The sequence below is a fragment of the Alosa alosa genome, chromosome 5 (assembly GCF_017589495.1).
Source record: "Alosa alosa isolate M-15738 ecotype Scorff River chromosome 5, AALO_Geno_1.1, whole genome shotgun sequence".
In the NCBI taxonomy this organism is placed as follows: Eukaryota; Metazoa; Chordata; class Actinopteri; order Clupeiformes; family Clupeidae; genus Alosa; species Alosa alosa.
The window spans coordinates 1,708,627-1,728,167 of NC_063193.1; the positions used below are offsets into that span (position 1 = coordinate 1,708,627).

The 19,541-nt window shown below is 41.3% G+C and overlaps 2 protein-coding genes and 1 non-coding gene across 6 annotated transcripts in view; 2 read left to right on the plus strand and 1 right to left on the minus strand.

The window, feature by feature from the left end:
- Positions 1-19,541, minus strand: part of LOC125294427 (long-chain-fatty-acid--CoA ligase ACSBG2-like) — a 71,027-nt gene that overhangs the window by 20,026 nt on the left and 31,460 nt on the right. The window lies entirely within an intron of this gene.
- Positions 155-9,062, plus strand: LOC125294428. 4 transcript variants are annotated; one of them, XM_048243160.1, is made up of 6 exons: positions 161-449; positions 575-622; positions 751-1,012; positions 1,098-1,338; positions 8,511-8,597; positions 9,024-9,062. In XM_048243160.1, the coding sequence occupies exons 2-6, from the start codon at positions 578-580 to the stop codon at positions 9,052-9,054; spliced, it is 666 nt and encodes a 221-aa protein (XP_048099117.1). In that variant the 5' UTR covers positions 161-449; positions 575-577; the 3' UTR covers positions 9,055-9,062. The 4 variants fall into 4 exon arrangements, with proteins under 4 accessions (XP_048099114.1, XP_048099117.1, XP_048099116.1 ...); XM_048243157.1 differs by lacking the exons at positions 8,511-8,597; positions 9,024-9,062 and having other exon boundaries at positions 155-239; positions 367-449; positions 1,098-3,327; XM_048243159.1 differs by lacking the exon at positions 9,024-9,062 and having other exon boundaries at positions 8,511-8,704.
- trnaf-gaa lies at positions 15,029-15,101 on the plus strand. Its single transcript has one exon. It is a non-coding gene; the product is annotated as a tRNA-Phe (tRNA).

Sequence of the window (19,541 nt, forward strand, 5' to 3'; positions counted from 1 at the left end):
CCTATGGCATACAGTAGGCGGGGTGATGAGGGTCGTGGTCAATGTTCCGTTGACCAATTGAAGGCCAGGGGGCCAAACCTACAAACTAATGTAATGACCTATTACCTGCCTACATTTTGAATGGTCAGCCCCTAAGGTTTAAAAAATCCTGTTAGAACATTCTGCCAGGTATTCATCAGTCTTCATCATTGACTTGTCTGTAGTCAGAAGATAGCTGTGCAGCATGGACCTCAGTACATGTGAGTATGTATTTGCATTAAGATCTATTTACCCTTACTGTCAATGGTTGTCTATAACATACATGAAATACTTTAATTGCCATTAACGCATTTTTTTTTTTTTTTTTTTTTGTTTTGTTTTTAACAGTTTGTCAATCCTTGGTGGTTCATTGAATACAACTGGTGATCCTATAGCATCTAATGTTAGACCCGGATATCTAAGCCTACTTTGTAAGTCCCCCCCAAGCTAAATATTACCTTGTGTGGAGATTTGTATTTGTTTATTCCTGTTTCCTATTCTTTTTATTAGTAGGCTATTTGTTAATAGTGTATTCTGATTGTTTCTACATTTTCAGTGCATGGTGATATACTTGACAAGGCAGAGGGTGATTGTGCTTCTGAAGGTATGGTTTCCCTGGAGTTTACTGCTTGATATCGTGTCTTAATCTAAAAGTGTTTCTTTTTATATTTACACATTCAATATCCATCCTATTTCATAGCCACGAGACCGGTTCTATCTGATGATAATCAGGTCATCAGAGACTCCGACACAACAGAGTCCATTCTGCCTGGCGAACACGAATTGGATATACCGATCGGGGTGTCTGAAGTGGAGGATACATCGAGTAGGCCTACCCCCACGGGGTCTACAGCCGCTACAGCGGGGGTATCATCCGACGTCCGTATCTATCACAAAGCAACTGAGAAGCGTCGTCATTGTGATGTTGAAGATGATCTAACCGAAACTGAGGGGTCTGCTAAGCGGTTATATGTGGGTGTTCAAGAAACGATTGGTAAGTTGAAATTCACCAATATCTGTTTATGATCAAATAAAACATGTGCTAGGCACTAGGCTAATGTGTTCGCTATCATTTACAGATCTGACTACAACGGATGACGCTATAGGCCTTGGAGACGCATCTATCAACAACGGGGTTGCTTATTCAAAGGACTATCGACCTATTGTCAAGACTCAATCAGAGGATATCAACCGCGTGGATTTATGGACTGATACACAACTTGAAACATGGGATATTAATGGAACGGATTTTGATGACATATCTGACTGGGATATACTAAACGCTGTGGAAGCCAACGAATCCTGTGAAGTTCATAAAAGGTCAGTTTTAACGGTTGTTGATGACTTGGGGTCGGCTGGGCCCTCTGTAAGTAATGCTGTGTGTGATGTAAACTCAGGTCACTATAAGTACACAGATGCAGAATCAGCCTTGGATACTGTTGTGTTGATGCTAAATGATGCTAAGCCAAAATGTGGTGAACGTTTAAATACACACATGACTCGTAGTGCTACCGGTGTAGTAGATCCATGCGGCAATGCATTAGATCTGGTTGTTGGTGCTATGAAAATTCTGCATGAGGTCTGCAGAGATAATCACGTCGCTACCAAGAATCATGCAAAGAATTTCGCAGTTGTTATGGATGGTATACAGAGCAGGGATGATACTTTTATGTTGATCTAGACTTTGTTAAAAACCCTATTATGATAGATTGTCTAAGGGCTTTTTTGTTTTGATTTGTAGCCTTTAGGTTTCTTTTTTTTTCTATTGCTGTTTTTATTTTTTAATTATTTTTATACTAGTTATGATTGTACACGTGTGGTAGGCTATATATGCGTAATTTAGTTTTAAAAAGTCTTGAATAATTTGCTGAGTAATCACAGAGTAGCAATGCCTCCGCCACATAAACGCTCTAGAAATGATGAATCAAACAGCGGGGGTGACGACAACGAGCCGTCTGATAAACGTACAAGAGATGGCTACCCTGACAGTGTTAACACTCTGCAAACAATGGTTGCTCAGCTTGAAAGCCAAGCTGCTAGATTCGTACAAAACATTGACCGGGACAATCCTATTATCAAGCGCATGAAACAGAATTTGGATACATATCACAGGAGATGCATAGATTCAAACACCACACAGCCATCCATTAGTCAGAGACCAATACATGACCCTATTAACATGCCCCATCCTTACTTTCAGACAAATAATGTTACACATGGGCCACTCCCAATAGATACACCAGTTGATGGGCCCTCAGTATGCATGGATGTGTTAGCTGGAGGTTCTGGGGTGCAAAAAGGCACTGGTGGTGATATGCATGACAAGGTTCCCACAGTAAGCATGGATGTACAACCTGGCGGGTCTGGGTTGCAAACAGGTACTGGCGGTGATGTACATGATAGGTCTCCTACATCTATTTTACAAGATGAGCCCTCGGTGAGTGTGGATGTGACCCCTGGCCGTTCTGGTGTACAGCCCTGTGACGGTGGCAATGTTGGACATGACACGGCCCCTGATTACAATTTAGACCGTGATGCCATAGAACGCTTAGCGAATGAGGGTGGTGTTGTTGGTGATTACAGAGTTATAGCCAGGCCCCGTTTCAACAGTATGGAACTAAGTAGGCCGCTAAATTTTAGGGGCATGCGTGATACTGACATGGCTTCATACATAGAACACTGTTACGCTATCTTGAACGATATTGTGGATTTCTCAAGGAGATTAGGTGGGGAAAATGCAGTTATCAACATTGTGTTAAGGGGTGAAAGTCTTACTACCGATGTACAGGCTAAATTGACAAATGAAAATGGTTATGCTTTGGACCGGTTGATTGAAGCTATTGAGAGGGTGTTACAGAGTAATACGATGCTCTTGGCCGATCAGAGTCTGGATCTCCTCGTCTCTATAGTGCGCAGTGGAAACGGTGGTGGTTATAGGAAGCTGAAGGATTTGGCTCATGATGAGGTCATCAGGAAGAAAAAAATATGTTTGTTCACGCCTGCTAATGACTCAAACAATGCCTGTTTAGCTATTTGTCTGGCTCATTTTTTGAACCCTGATGCCACAGCCGATAGATTATTGGAGCTGGGGGCTGACATGCATGAGCATGCGGGGTTCACGCCTCAGCAGCAAATAGGTTTTGCTGATGTGGCCGTGTTTGAGGACATGTATGATGTTAAAATTGTGGTCTTTTACCGAACCCCCCTACATGAGTTGCTGACGTATCAGACTAGGGTGACACCCAACCCTAAGAAAACTGTTTATCTGTACCTCCATGACAATCATTACCACCGGATTTTGCGCCCCAATACATTCCTGGGGGAAGGTCACTTTTGTGGTTTTTGCTACCGTGGCTACAGTAATAAACGTGATCACGCGTGTAAATACAATTGTGATGTATGCAACGATGTGAATTGCCACAAAAATAAAGGACCATCAGTATACTGCCGTGATTGTATGCGATACTGCAAATCAGCTTACTGCCATTCCAGACACAAACAACCTGAGCCCACTGGGGTTATAGGCAGAATGGTGGTCCCATGTGATGTCACTAAGTACTGCAAAAAGTGTAACAGACGATATCATGTCAGCATGAATAAGAAAAACCCCCACAGATGCTCATCCATGCGTTGTCCTCACTGTAAAGCCAATTTGGTGCCTGGTGATAACCATAGCTGTTTCATTCAACCCTTCAAGCCGGAAGAGACAGAGCCCAAGTATATCTTTTTCGATTTAGAAACACGAATTGAAAATGGTAAACACCAGGCTAATTTTGCTGCTGCCATGACTTTCAAAGGGGGATCTTATGAGGCCGAGGGTAGTAGTTGTGTGTTTATGATGTTGAAACACTTCAGACGGTCTACATATAAGGGCTACACATGGTTGGCCCACAATGCATCAGGGTTTGATAATATAATTTTACTGGAGCATTTCACCAAGCTAGGGGTTACGCCCAAAATAATCATGACTGGATGCAGATTAATTTTCATGTATGATGAGATCTTTAAACAGCGGTTCATTGACAGCTATTCGTTCATCCCCATGCGTTTGGCTAAGACAACTGCGGCCTTAAATCTGAACACCGTGAAAAAGGGTACTTCCCACACAAATTTAACACAGCAGCAAACAACTACTATAGGGGCCCCTATCCAGATCGTGAGTACTATGGGTACGACACCATGTCCGATAAAGACAGAGCCGACTTTGACACATGGTATAGCGAAGCATCCAAAGGCGTATTTGATTTTCAGAAAGAGCTACGATCTTATGGGGTCCATGATGTTGTGCTACTGAGGGACGCGTGCATGAAATACCGCGAGACGTTCATGGGCTGTACTGGTGTAGACCCATTCACTCAGACTACATTAGCATCCTGCTGCATGGCTGTCTACAAGGCACTTCCTGCAACGAGACACAATAGCACTCACACACAACAATGCCTATGTTAACCAACATAAGGCATACTCCAACTCCTCTATCCAATGGTTGGAATATGTGAATGATAGTAGAGATATGGTTGTACAACATGCTTTGAAAGGTGGCGAGGTGCAAGTAGGTCAGTACTACCTCGACGGCTATTATGAAAAAAATGGTGTCAAACATGCACTCGAATTTAATGGCTGTTTTCATCACGGCCATGATTGCCGCTACAATCCAGACCATATACACCCCCTGTTAAATATCCCTTACGGGGATGTGAGGAGACATTTTGATGATAAGGTGACATACCTCACCAAGACCAAAGGGTTTAGGGTCGAAGTGATGTGGGAATGTGAGTGGAACCAGGCTAAGCAGCGTGACCCTGATGTTAAGAGATTCATGGCCACATACGTACACCCCGAGCGTTTAAATCCTCGCGATTCTCTTAACGGTGGAAGAACAGATGCCTACAATCTTTACCGCAAAGCTGGTGAGGGTGAGAAAATTCACTACGTTGATTTCACATCCCTATACCCGGCATGTCAGAGCAAGTGTGAGTACCCCATCCACAACCCCCAGATCATAGTGGGAGATTTTCAGCCACTTGAAAATTATTACGGGTTGATCAAAGCTACAGTCTCTCCACCTAGGGGCTTACTACACCCCGTGCTTCCATACCGCTGCAACGGCAAATTGATGTTCCCCCTCTGCAGGACTTGTGCTGTAGAAGAGAATCAGACCAGCCCCTGTGAGCACAGTGATGATGAGCGCTCCATTTCGGGGTGTTGGGTTAGTCTTGAGCTGATGAAGGCTATTGAAAAGGGCTACATTGTTACCAAGGTTGATGAGGTCTGGCATTTTTCTCAGAGATCTGACACATTGTTTTCAGACTATGTGAAGACATTTCTCCAATACAAGCAGGAAGCTAGCGGATACCCTGCCCACGCAGTGACTGATGAGGCTAAAGAGGCCTACATCGAGGACTATTATGAGAAGGAGGGGATTAGGCTGAATCCTGATAAGATCTGTTTGAACCCTGCCGTAAGGCAAATAAACAAGTTGTTGCTCAACAGCCTCTGGGGTCGCTTCTCTATGAGAGAGAATTTGCCCACCACCGAGATGGTGAAAGACCCCGAGCATTTTGCCAGATACATTTTTGGTTGTGAATATGATGTCACACACTTTTCATTTGTGTCTGATGATGTGGCCTTAGTCCAATGGCGTCATGCTGAGGGTAGTTGTGTACAGACCCCAGACATAAATGTGTTTGTGGGTGCATTCACCACCGCTCATGCTCGCCTTAAATTGTACGAGCTTATGGACAAATTGGGTGAGCGCCTTTTGTACACAGATACTGACAGTGCGGTTTATGTCTCAAAGGATGGCGATTGGGAGCCGCCACTGGGGCCCTATTTAGGGGATCTCACAAATGAGCTGGATGATGGTGACTACATCACAGAATTCTGTTCAGCCGGACCGAAGACTTATGGCTATCGCACAGCCCGGGGTAAAACCTGTATGAAGGCTAAAGGTATCACGCTTAATGCAGAGAATTCAAAACTGATCAGATTGGACACCCTCATTGGCCTTGTTGATCATTATGTGACTGACAGAGATAGTACACGACACATACGGGCTCGAACTGATAATATTGTGCGTAACAAGAAACATCTCATTCTAAAAAACAAAACTGGTGAGAAGAGGTTCAGGGTTGTTTACAACAAGAGGGTGCTACTACCCGACTACACAACTAGGCCATACGGATACTAAGGGGTATATGTCTATCATGGATAAATATAACACTGGCTTAAAAGAGGCCCCTGTATACGATTTCAGACTACAGCATCCATTTTCTTGTGTGATAAGCGGGCCTTCTAATTCTGGCAAGACATTTTTTTGTAAAACAGTTGATAGCCAATATCGACACCCTTATTAGTGATGCAATTGAAAATATAGTGTATATTTATGATTGTTGGCAACCACTTTATGACGAATTGTTAAAGCTGAGAGATGTCAAATTTATTCAAGGAATACCTAACGCTCTAGATGATGATGAGTTATTACCCATATCAAAAACTAACCTGCTAATTATTGATGATGTGATGAAAGATGCCAGCAATAATACAGAAATAGAGAAGGTGTTCACACAGTATGTACATCATCGTAATCTTAGTGCCATTTACATGGTTCAGAATCTGTTCTTTCAGGGGAAATCTAGCAGAACAATCAGTTTGAACACTAATTATCTAATTGTTTTCAAAAACCCTAGAGATAACAACCAAATCAGTGTATTAGCGAGACAGATGTACCCCGGTAACACAAAATTCTTTCTTGAATCTTTTAAAAATGCCACTGAGAAACCCTACGGATATTTGTTGATTGACTATAAACCAAAAACCCCAGATTTGTACCGCCTCAGAACAGATTTGCTTTTGGAGCATCAGGCTGTCTATGTGCCGAAGAAAACAAACTGAGACACAGATATGTCTGAGAGAATCGGTAGAAATTTGCCTCTTTTGAGGCGTTTACTTAAAGCTAAACCGCCCCAGAGACGTGTCATTTTACATTCTGCGTCAGATGAGTTAATCTTAGCTCTCTGCGAGGTGACACTGAATATTCTTCGTGGTACTATACCCTTAACAGCTATACAATATAAAAAACTACGTAAAAATAAGATTTTGATAAAGTTACTGGCTGACAAGAAAATTGGCCTACGCACAAAGAGACGCACTATTAACCAGAAAGGTGGATTTCTCCTGCCCCTCTTGAGTGTTGCTCTGCCGTTCATAACCAGTCTGTTTACATCAAGACAGAGTTAGAAGTAATGGAGTACGCTGAGAAAATGTATCTGGTACCACAAAGACAATTGGACCGTTTAAAAAATGATGTCGTAACTACCCCACTGCGCCAGTCTGTTGAAAACGAGTTGGAAGTAGCTATGAAAAATGTTTTGAGTAAAACACACCTGACCCCTCATGAGAAGGCCCTGCATTATACGTCATTATTACAGAGATATTTGGCCCTGGTTAAACAGGGGGACCTTGAGACGAACACACTGACACTGAGTTTACCACTGCAGTCATCATCCGATGATGTGTCACAAAGTTTAGCAGTACAGGCTACGCCCCCCACTTTTGAGAACAATCAGGTAGCCTCTGAGGTTTTAAAAAATGTACCCCTGAGAAGCAAAAGGAATGCTGAGTATATATTAGCAAAGATGTACAACTCTCAAGGCATAGCATCGTGGGACGATTCTGGGTCTTTTGTTTTTAACGGCACAACCATTCCAGGTACGCATGTGTTTGATCTGGTAAAAAGTATCACCGGGCCACAAGCTGTGAGCCATCGCAGGCGACCTCAAGGATGGCATGAATTTCTGAGGGCTATTGCTATGCTAAACATCCCTCTTTCTACAATACCAAATAGACTAGTTAAAGATTCAATCACAGCACTGAAAAGAAATAGTACACCTACTCATACACCAGTTAGAGCGTATCATCAGAATCCCCTGGTTTTTCAACACCTCAATTAGATGCAACCGCATGGCTTGAATTTTAGAAAATCTTGTAATGATTACTATGCATTGCTTATGTCTAATGTTCACAGATGTTGTAATATTTTATAAATTGTAATTTTTTCTGCTTTGTTTTTCTTTATGTTTATAATGTTTTATAAGGTTGTATGACTTTTGATACAGGTATGACTTATAATGTGTGTATTTCTATCCTTTTGTTTTTCAATAAAAACACCCAACTCTGAAATGTCATTTGACATGTTTATTTATTATGAAGCCTTTTCAACACTTTTTTAGATACTTATCATTGATCTGTGCATGCTGCACACATGTGAAAATATTACACATGCATTTACAACCTTGTAATTTCTTCACAATTAATGACACCATATTATCATTTCTATTTAAATTTTCAGAGTATTTAAGCATCACATCTTCATAGCATAACCCTTTCAACATATGATACAGAAAGAACACACAATGTTGACCACATGTGATAGACGTAAAGTCTTGCACCTGCTGGTTTGAATATAGCAGACGTTTACCCATGTTTTTCAGAAATGTGTATATGCTTGGAGAAAATATATCACTGTCTGGACGGTTCCCGAAGCTGTCGAAGAAACACACATCACCTTCTTCAGTTATGTACGTAGCTAACCAGTGTTCACCAGGTTGGTCTGAATTATGTGTATTAATTATCACAGAGGCTGGTAGATGATACACGGGTGTTTTAGGTAGCTGATCACAAGCCAATACCCCTAGAAAATGTGTATTTTTGGATATATTATCCATAATAGTCGATAATTCAACAGTATTCATGATCTTTCAGTAGTAGTCCATCAAAATCTGTCTTCGATTAGACACCTCAATTATACTGTCAAATACCGCATACACAATCAAATTTATTGTATTCGGCAACGGTTGTCTGAACCGAACTTCCAAACGGATATTGCCTGACTTTATTAATGACAGATGCTGGCCACACTCCTCGTCAGGCGTTAAATTAAAAGCAAAAATACTGTAACCGGACAAGTAGTCCTGACGATTTATGACCAGTGCTTTGTTTTTCAGATGTCTTCCTGTGGATAACACCAATTGGTAAAACTCCCGTCCGGCAGACGCTTCATTAAATTTCGGCTGTAGCGGCTTAGACGGGTATTGTTGTCCATCTACATAAACGGCTAGGAATTCCAGATCATAATGTTTAAACGCATAAGGATTTTTTGTGTATGATCCAGTATGGGCATCATTATCGACCATTGCTAATATGATGGATTTTGGTAACGCCCCCAGAAATAGGTTTTCCTGATTAGCCACCCGCGTACCAGCGGGTATTGAGAAATTTTTTAGACATACTCTATCAATAGGGTATTTAGCAGTGGTGGACTGCAATGCTTGAGCATGACCCAGTCTCACAGCCGGAGATACAGAAACTTTCTTCACAAAAAGACTTGCTGAAAGAATGTTGATTTTGTATGCTACAGCATCACTGCGCATTAAACAGAATTCATCCTTCGCTCTAGTTAGTCTTATTTTGATATCAATTCCGTTTAACATCAAAAAAAAATATGTCGCTGTGGATTGGAGCTAACAATTCTACAACATTACTCGATTCAGAAAATGCAGCTCTCTTTGTGAGACCTTCGTTGGCCCCTCCAGGATCCCGACACATCCATATGGCCTGCTGTATCTTTGTAAAACAGCCCCGCAGAGAAAAATGGTCTCCAGGGCCTCACGGTCATAATTCAATAGACAATCTATAATACAGCGGTATGGATAGGTGTTTGAGCTCTGCGATATATGAGCCGATCCCCCAGTGTTATGTCGACCTGAGAGAAGATTGAGCCGCCAGGGTAGTTTATCAAACCCACAGGCGCCCCCGCTGGTAGGTCCGCCCCGTTGGGTAAGGTGATTTTTAACCTTGTATACAGTAGCGAATTATTCAAATCAATATAGTCTTGACCATTTCCCGCGACAAAAAACTCCAGGGGTCCTGTGTCTGACAGAGCTGATATGGGAGGTATCTCAACATAGGTGTTTTTCTCTATAGCCGTTTGAGTCATAGGCACTGTAAAAAGATCCAACTCAGATTTGACACACTCCGCCGACATGCCGTGTATCAGAGCCATGGTTAGAATATGGATTTACGCCTCTTTTTAGCAGGTCTACTCCCCCGGTGTTTACTCTGAGCCTTCCTTTTCGACACTGATCTTTTCTTAGCCTTTACATTGTTTTTCTTTGTGTATCTTCCTCTTCTCACACCTGGCGGTCGTTTCATGTGTCTACGTTGCATTACTAACACCCCCGACCCCTCTTGACTGTTGTGGGCTTGCATGACGTTGCTCACCACATCACTGACGATATTTTTAGCTGCCGCTTTTAAATGCGGTTTAGCGAGTCCAATACCCCTACGCAATAGAGGCATAGCCATTCTGTACAGACCTTTTAGGAGCGATCCCAAGCCGAATCCGCCATACATGACAGGGCCCCCAGCGAACCCATCAATATGGCCACCCGCCTGGTTTTGATAATATGTAACATAACGATGTGGGTCCGCGTAGGGATTAAATTCTTTCATTTTTAAATTCTTGGAAGTTGTTTTACCGGTCTGAAATGGAGTTTTGTAATCACTTTGCCGTACTTGAATGACACGTTGTGGTTTTGATCACTTTTCACCTCTATGGTAATGTCGTCAATGTGTGATTTAGACACACGTGCGTAGTGTGGTTTGTCGTAGCCGATTGTGACTATATTTTTGGTCTCCCCCGTTATTTCTACACACCGCAGGGAGGTATAATAGTCACCTACAACTTGGTGGTCTATAATGTCTGTATAGACAAACAATGTATATTCCCCGCCATACAAATCAGCAATGTGGGGGGGATTCTACCGACGCCTCCGGGGGTACCGCGAATGGAATCATATCTTCAAAACCTAGAATCCTGGCTAGCTTCCCACGGAATGTTAGCGAAACATCACATTCGGATGATGTCACACGGACTTTGTGAAGTAGTTCATCATAGGTAAACTGTATATGAGACCCGACACTATTGATTTCTGCTATGATATCAGCAATGCTATTGTAGAAAGCTTCACGAAGTTCACCAACAATAAGGATGTTAGTAGCTGTATCGGTAATTGTGAATTTTGAATGTTTTTTGTGAAATGGAACCCATGTTTTGGGGTACATGAACTCAATTAAAGCGACCTCCCAAGCCCCCCTTAGTGTTAGTGTTTTTGCCAGTTTAGTTCGGTAGTTGGATATTCTGTTGTCAGGATAAATATCGCGGCACGCATTGCTTGGTAAAGTCACATAAAACCCTTCGTCCTCCATGATGTCACCGGTGTGAATAAGGATATGTATGTTGTGTTGTGATTTAAGACATTTTTTAAGCATCAACCACATCTTTTGCGGGGACCCATGAGTTAAATTTTGATGGCCAACCTAACCATTTTACCAATACCATACGCGTCCTACCTACTCTTTTGCTTTCCAAAATCTTTTCCACTTTGAATGCCTTATCCCTGTTTATGAGGATTTTCTGCAACTCCTCTTCATAAAAGGTACCTTCTAACATGTCTCCATCATAGTCTTTCAACCTGTAAACAGGTGGGTTTCGATGTACACACTCTGCTATGGTGAAAAACTCACGTGTGTAGTAGTTTTCCTCATACCCCTTTGTGAATGCACCTCTGACCTTAGATACTCTAACAAGCTCTCCTATTTTGTATTTGAACACAGATTTTTTGGCAGCTCCCGTCTTTACACCATACAGGTTTTTAAAGACCACATTTTCATTTTCTTTTGTCACATCCACAGGTCTCATTTTGATACTACGATGGTAACTGTTATTATAAGATGATACCATATCAGGTAAGACGTCACAGTAGCGTTTAGAGTTGGCGGCTGTTAGATAACGCCACATTCTTGATTTAATAGTTCTGTTGAATCGCTCCACGACACTAGCTTTTAATTCACTCCCAGTGGCGAAATGATGAATGTTGTTTTTATTCACGATCCTCTGGAAATGCTGGTTAAAAAATTCTTTCCCACGGTCAGTTTGCAACTTCTGGGGTATACGACCCTCTTCTATGATTGATTCAAAAGCAGCGGCAACCGCCATCCCTGATTTGTTTTTTTAAAATACGCACCCATGCATATTTGCTAAAGACATCTATACACGTCAGCATATATTTAGCATGGTCATTCTCCCTGGAGTATATGGACATGTCAACCAGATCCGCTTGAAATTGCCTGTTGATACCATACACAATCACCCTATTCCTTTTGTAGTTGACACGCATAGGTTTATGAAGTGTGTACGCATCCTCCCCTGATAACCATTCAGCAACATCCTTATCGGACAGATGTATCCCTGTTTTTTTAAAGGCAGCTTCTTTTAATCTAGTTATACCCCCATATGAACCCTCACTTGAAGGTGTGTAGTAGATTGTATTTAGAACCTCCTCCATGACACCCTCCATACAACTAATGACAGACCACGATGTGCATTCACAATCTTTTATTTGGCAAGCAGGCTTACATATCCATCATGGGTAGAGAATCAAGGTAGTTTAAAAATTTAACACACACATCAAAGTCCTTAGCAACCAGAAATTCCACTAGGCTATTCACAACCTCATAGACATCCACAGACTCATTCTTACTTTGTTTGATGACACATACATCAGTTACATATGTACAAAGAGCTACGATATGCCCTATCTTGAAAAAAAAAACTTTGCCGAATCATACACATGTTCTCTAAAATTTCATGCACTGTTACATGATACGCCTTGTTAACGGAGGATCCCATATTCAGTAGATCGGACCATTCTTCAGACAATGATCTAGCAAGCGTCATTTGATTTTTTAAGGCTTTAAAATGATGGTAAGGTACAGCAATATCAGTTGCATAACATGTAGATTCGTCTGCTATGACATTACACAGTAAGGCTGTTAGCTCATATTTCACACGCTCTTTTTGGTGGGCCTGAACCACAGCACCAATTCCCCATTACAGTTAATTGTCCCAATATGTCAGAGTTTCAAGAATAATGTTTGTATCACAATCCTTTATGTGATTTTCCTTGAAAGTGTGTAAATACCCACAGATGTATGGTTCCCCTGTTAATTCGTAGACGATAGCTTCTACAGACCCCCAAATTTTTTGGGGATGGGTCTGATAGCCGTAATGTCCCAATAGATGATTCACGCTTTGCAGTAGTGGTCTTTTGTATAGCCGATGTTTTATATCCTCAACATTTGTTTGGAAGTAGTACGCATCTGGTTCAAAGAGGCAAGAATGTTGAATCTGGCTGGGGTGGCTTACTTGACATCCAAAACAGTCCTCCTGTAACTTCTGCGTGATGATGTGTTGCAGTGTAATACACACACAGGCCTTGATAAGTCCAAGAGGTAGCTCTGCCAAACAACCAACAAGGTCTTCACCAGTAGCTTTAGAAGTCCCGGTTCCATCTGCTGATGATACAGGGTTTAATGACACACCAATCTCTAAGTCTTCTGAACAATCCATCATGCCCACCCCACCACAGGTATTTTGAAAGTATACACACGTATCAGTCATCTTAACATCTGTTGAAGGCATCACGACAGTTCTGAACGTCTCGATGATCCGGCTGGTGTGATCGTATACAACCACTAACCATTCATGGGGTGTAGTCTGGAGGGCGGCGACTTCTCCGCTACCCAATCATGTGTGACCTCTCCTTTATCTTCAGAGTCGTTTTTGTTACCGGTAGGAGGTACACCCACAGGGGCGTCATCATCCACAAGATGGCATTCTCTAACATCCTCTTTATCATCCGTCAAAGTTAGCATCGCAAATCTCTCACACAAGTAATCCATGTCATAATGTATCATTTCTTGTTCAATTACTGATTCCTCTTGATAAAACATACTTCTTGAACTTTGATCCACACCATCAGGCCAAACATACGCTTCAGTCATTTCAACTTCATCCACATATAGAGACATTGTATGATGTTCACAACAGCTCTGAGAGTAAAGGAACCCTTCGTATGAAAACCTCTTTTTAAGCTTCATGAACGAGGGGGCGCTGATTCCGAGCGCTTTCTTCACAATGGTTGGCCAGTTCCAGATCATCTTGGCACGTCTGGAAGAGACATGCCTTGACGCCCTGGTATCTTTCCAAACCAGCACTCCATTTGAACAATCTATCAACCTTTTTGAAAACATCACTTAGAACATGCCGGTCTTTCCAAAGATACTCCACTTTAGGTGTATATGCGAATTCATTCAAATCTTTTTCATTATAATATGTAGGTCTTCTGTATGCACTGCTAGACAGGCGAATGAAATCCTGTGGACAGTTAGCATACATGTGGTAAGACTTGACATAGGCTGGACTATTCCATGATGCTGTGTAGCGACTGTCCATAGCAGGCTGTACAATATCCTTCCAAGAGTCCCTAAACATCACCCAATCTGCATCACAAAATGAAATGTGCGCCATGTCGTCTGAAAACGCCAAATCCGAGAGATGTCAATGCGTATAGCTTCACACTGCGATCTTCCTTGTCAAAAACATAGCCTCCGATGCGCCCATCGTTCAACAACCATTGGTATTCCACGCCATCATTAGGTTTACTCAGAAAATTAACAAAAGTTTCAGGTCTCCTCCTTTGCGTGCATAAGTCATTTCAGGATTCGATAGCTTAGCGCTAACAGGGGTGAGTGTAATCCGTCTCTTTGATTTTGCCGATTCAATCATGTCAGCCATGGTAAGTTCTGTTCAAAATCACTGCTAACAATGATAGCTATACATAGCCCCCCAGCTTTTATAATCTCAATCCTAGAGACACGCCGGGCAAAACACACCCACTACAAAAGGGTTTATAGATAACCAGGTGTCTGCATACAGACGCCACTACTCATAAACAGGTCTTTTACAATGTTATTAGCACTAGTGTACGTGGGGTAGTAGGCAGACCCCCGACATGAAAGGGGTCTCAAACAACACACTCAGAGACATGCCCGGACAAAACACCATCCCTACAAAGTAGGATGCATTGCATACCATTGAAGCCCTGCAGCCGAAATAGCTCAGTTGGGAGAGCGTTAGATTGAAAATCTAAAGATCCCTGGTTCGAATCCGGGTTCCGGCAACTCCATTTTCTTTCTTTTTTTTTTTTTTTTGTATTTAGCCCCATTTACCACTAAACATATACAACTCTTACAAAGTTTATCTGATTCCCCATTATCCACAAAACACACATGGGGGTTTGGGGGCCAATATGGACGCCCAGGGGTTTGACACCAGTCACATGACTGTCACATGACACTACATCCAATATGGATGCCAAGGGGGCGTGGCATTGTTTGACACCAGACACATGACTGTCACATGACTTTACATCCAATATGGCTGCCCAGGGGTTTGACACCAGTCACATGACTGTCACATGACTCACAAAACAATAACAATAACAAACAACACGTGGTGACAACAACCACGGGCTAATTTGCATAAAAAGGAGGCGTGGTTATGACGTGATTTATGACGTTTCAGGGGCGGGGCTTATTTTGACAGATAGTTCATGATAATACTACTATGTTTCACTAATTCACGGATTGGGATAAATGCAGAGACCAAATTTCCCGACTATTATTTGAACTTATAGGCAAAGTGAAACTAACTTCACCGTGATTTCATAATCAATGACAAAACAGTTCTACACAGTTAATTACTTTCCCTATTGACTGACAAGGGGTTACCATCGAAAACATAGCCTGAAAAAAGCAACATTTACCCCAATAATGTTTGAATGACTAAATACAAATCCTAAGGATATTTATCCTGCAGATGAGTTACTGCTTACATCTCATGCCAGTGCATCTTCAACTGTGCTTTATATGTGCCTTTCGCTAGACCAGGTTTTTCTTGGTCAGTGGCATAACATTTTTAGAGGGTGTCTGAGCGTCATGCACCGCACCACACCGTACAGTATGTTTTACCACACCCCTGGGTGCAAGGTTTAATAAAAGTGGAGCACATGCCAAAAACACACTTTATTGAGGGTAAGATAAGAATAAGCTTTGCGTTGCGCTTTGTGCCACCTTGCGTCGGGTGCACCATAGGGGCCAAAGAAAAGAAAGGGCATGCTCTCATAATCTATTAACACTATGGTCAATTAGCACTTTTGGGCCCCTATTTTGCACCCTGACGCATGGCGTAAAACTTGTTTTCCACCCAGCGTTAAGTTTATTTTCTTATTTTGCATGTCTATTTTTTAAACAATGCCACTTGAAAAAAAAAACTGCCAGATACTAAGTCAAAATTATGAGATTTAAAGTCATAATTATGAGATTTAAAGTTGTAATTTTGAGATTTAAAGTCGTAATTATGAGATATAAAGTCATAATTATGAGTAATTACGACTTTAAATCTCAAAATTATGACTTTATTTCTCATAATTAATAGTTTTAATTATTTAATAGTGAATTATTGCAGTGACAACTATAGGGGCCATACTTGCACTAGCACTAGCATGTTAATTGCTAGCGGCTCTATCAGAATTGCAAAGAGGAACGGTGACAGGGGGCAGCCCTGTCGGGTTCCCCTATGAATTTGGAAGGGTGGAGAAACGGTTTGGTTGGTTATGACTGAGGCTGTGGGTTGAGCATATATTGTCTCTACCCATTTCCTGAACGTAGACCCAAACCCAAATTGTTCTAGTGCTACCTGCATGTAAGGCCACTCAACCTGGTCAAATGCACGCTGTGCATCTAAGGAAATAATGACGGCCTCAGTGGAGTGTTTACTATACAAGACATTGAAAAGACAGCGTAAATTAAAATGTAGTTGTCTCCCTGGCATAAATCCAGTGTGGTCTGTGTGCACAATGCTACATATATATTTCTTCAACCTGTCTGCAAGAATCTTCCCTATGATCTTAGTTTCAGCAGGCAGCAGAGAGATTGGGCGATGCAAGATACTAATAGGGGGTCACTGACCAGGCTTCGAATAACAGCGATGTTGGCATTATACAATGTAGGTGGGAGTATTGTAGCTTCCTTAGCGTGGTTAAACATACGCAACAATAGGGGTGATAGATCTTCCCTAAATTTTTTAAAGAAATCCATGCTAAAGCCATCAGGTCCTGGGGCTTTGTTAGCTGGAAACGCTGAAATGGCTGCATTGAGTTCTTTTAAGTTCAGGTCAGCTTCTAGTGCACTGATGGCCTCATCAGAGAGCCTAGGCAACTGCAGACCAGCAAAAAACTTTTCTATACTGTCTCTGTCTACATTGCCTTGAGACTTATATACTTGTGAGTAGAATTCCCTGAATCTGGCATTTATCATTTTGGGGTTAGTTAGTATATGGCCAGAGCCGTTTTTGATTTGAAATATGGCTCTGGAAGACTGCATTTGCCTTAGTTGCCTAGCAAGCAAGTTGTGTGGCTTCTCCCCTAGTTCAAAGTGTTTTTGTCTCATGTGTGTTAGTAATTTAATAACATCTTTAATCTAATAACACAAGTCATTGTATTCATACCTTAGGGCCACGATCTTGTTTAGCAGTTTAGGTGTTGGGGACATTTTGTAATTGTTTTCTAGATTAGTAAGATTGTCTACTATTTCCACTAACTTACCTCTTGTGCGCTTTCATTCAGCATTATGTCTCATTTCATTATGTCTCATAATATATTATGTATCCCCTAATAACCGCTTTCAGGGCTTCCCATAAGGTGGAGTCCTTAACATAAGCCTTTGTCATTTGTATTTATAAACATTAACATTTTCTCTGTAATGTATTTACAGAAACCCTGATCCTTTAATAGTGAGTTATTTAGCATTTCAGGTGTAATTCCCCTCAGTTGTGTTAAGTTTAAGATCTACGAAAACAGGGGAATGATCAGATATAACAATATTGTGGTAACAAGAGCCAGAGACAGTTGAGAGCAAACTGGAATCTAGAAGAAAATAATCTATTCTGGAATAAGATTTGTTTACAGATGAAAAAAAAAGAAAAATCTTTTTTAGAGGGATGGAGCAATCGCCAAACATCTACCAGGTTGTAGCCCTTCATTAGACTATTGAGGGTCAAACTACTTTTGACAAATTTATTTGTGGTTGTTGCCTGTCTGTCAGAGGATCCATTATACAATTAAAATTTGCCCCCCCATAATCACCTTAGACCCACAGAGATTGGGTATAGCCCTAAAAGAGCCTGGAAGAATCCTGGATCATCAAAATTAGGGCCATACATTAATCAATGTCACTGGTATTTCGTTCAGCAAACCTGTAACAATTAAATATCTACAATTTTGGTCAGTGTCGTTTGCTGGTGTTGAAAAATAACTTTGTTATGTATATGGATAGCAACCCCTCTTTGCTTTGACTGAAAAATTAGACTGAAAGATCTGTGATGCCCATGATAGCCTCAAAACCTTTGCTGCACTCTTTTTTAATCGTTTCGGAAGGAAGCATATATCAGCTTTAAAGCGATTTCAAGTGTGCAAAAACTTTCCCCTTTTCACTTGGCTGTTCAAGCCCCTCACATTCAACTGACAAGTCTGATTGCTCCTGTATTTTGCCTATGTAGATCACCCATCATTACTAAATGAGATCCAAAATGTACATTCAAAGACCGTGATGGTAACTAACATGTATGTGCTGTAGAAAAGAAAGAATAACAAAACAGAAGCGGCTCCTACTATGAGAAAGAAACATTCTCGTCTGCCCTCCCCACCCCATACTACCCTCTCCTATCAAACTCCGTCTTCTCAAGGTTAACGCTAGCAACGAAAACTAGAGAATGTAATTCCAGGGAATTCTGAGTGCATGAAAATGGCAGCTAGGACAGACATGGTGGTTGCACAGCTTAATAAAAGTTGATAGTTTAAAAGTAGACAGTTTAAAAGTTGAATATAGATTGGGAGTTGATCACACTAGTTGACTGAAAAGCCCAGGCTGCCAAACAGTTGTGGACAGAGGACACAATTGGCCGGGAGTCATAGCTGATGACAACTGACAGTTGGATTGGTTCAAATATTTCATAGGGAATTATTGTAGTGAGGACTTTTATTTTAAAACAACTTTGGGCAGAGGAAACAGTTGAAAGGAGTCATAGTTGATGACAACTGACAGTTGGAATAGTTGAACAGTTAAAACGTTGGATAGTTTAAATGGTTAAATAATTTTAATAGGGATTATAGCAGTGAATACTTTTATTTTGAAACAGTTGTGGGGAGAGGAAACAGTTGAACAGGATCTGTAGTCTTAAGAGACCAGATTGTGCTTATAGCCTGAGACAGACAGTTGCTGGAGGTGGCGAACCATATGGCTCTGGCGGAACACTGGCATAGGATTCTAAGTGCTCTATTGTGATGCCATAATAAGCCAATGTTAAGTCTATGGGGAAATTTTTAATAGTTTTAATTAATAGTTCAAAAAGTATAAAAGTTACATATATGAAAAATACATTCCACACCTGTCCTAAAGTAAGACCTACGTAGCGATGAGTTTTAATGAAGTTTCTACATTAAACGGTTGAAGTTAAATGCAGAAGAATAACTAAGAAAAGCGCAATTCCAGGGAATTACCAG

Coding starts and splice junctions, on each gene's coding strand:
- LOC125294428 (XM_048243157.1), top strand. CDS start 578: ATGGTGATATACTTGACAAGGCAGAGGGTGATTGTGCTTCTGAAG. Junction 623..750: donor GGGTGATTGTGCTTCTGAAG/GTATGGTTTCCC, acceptor GATGATAATCAG/GTCATCAGAGACTCCGACAC. Junction 1,013..1,097: donor GGGTGTTCAAGAAACGATTG/GTAAGTTGAAAT, acceptor TATCATTTACAG/ATCTGACTACAACGGATGAC.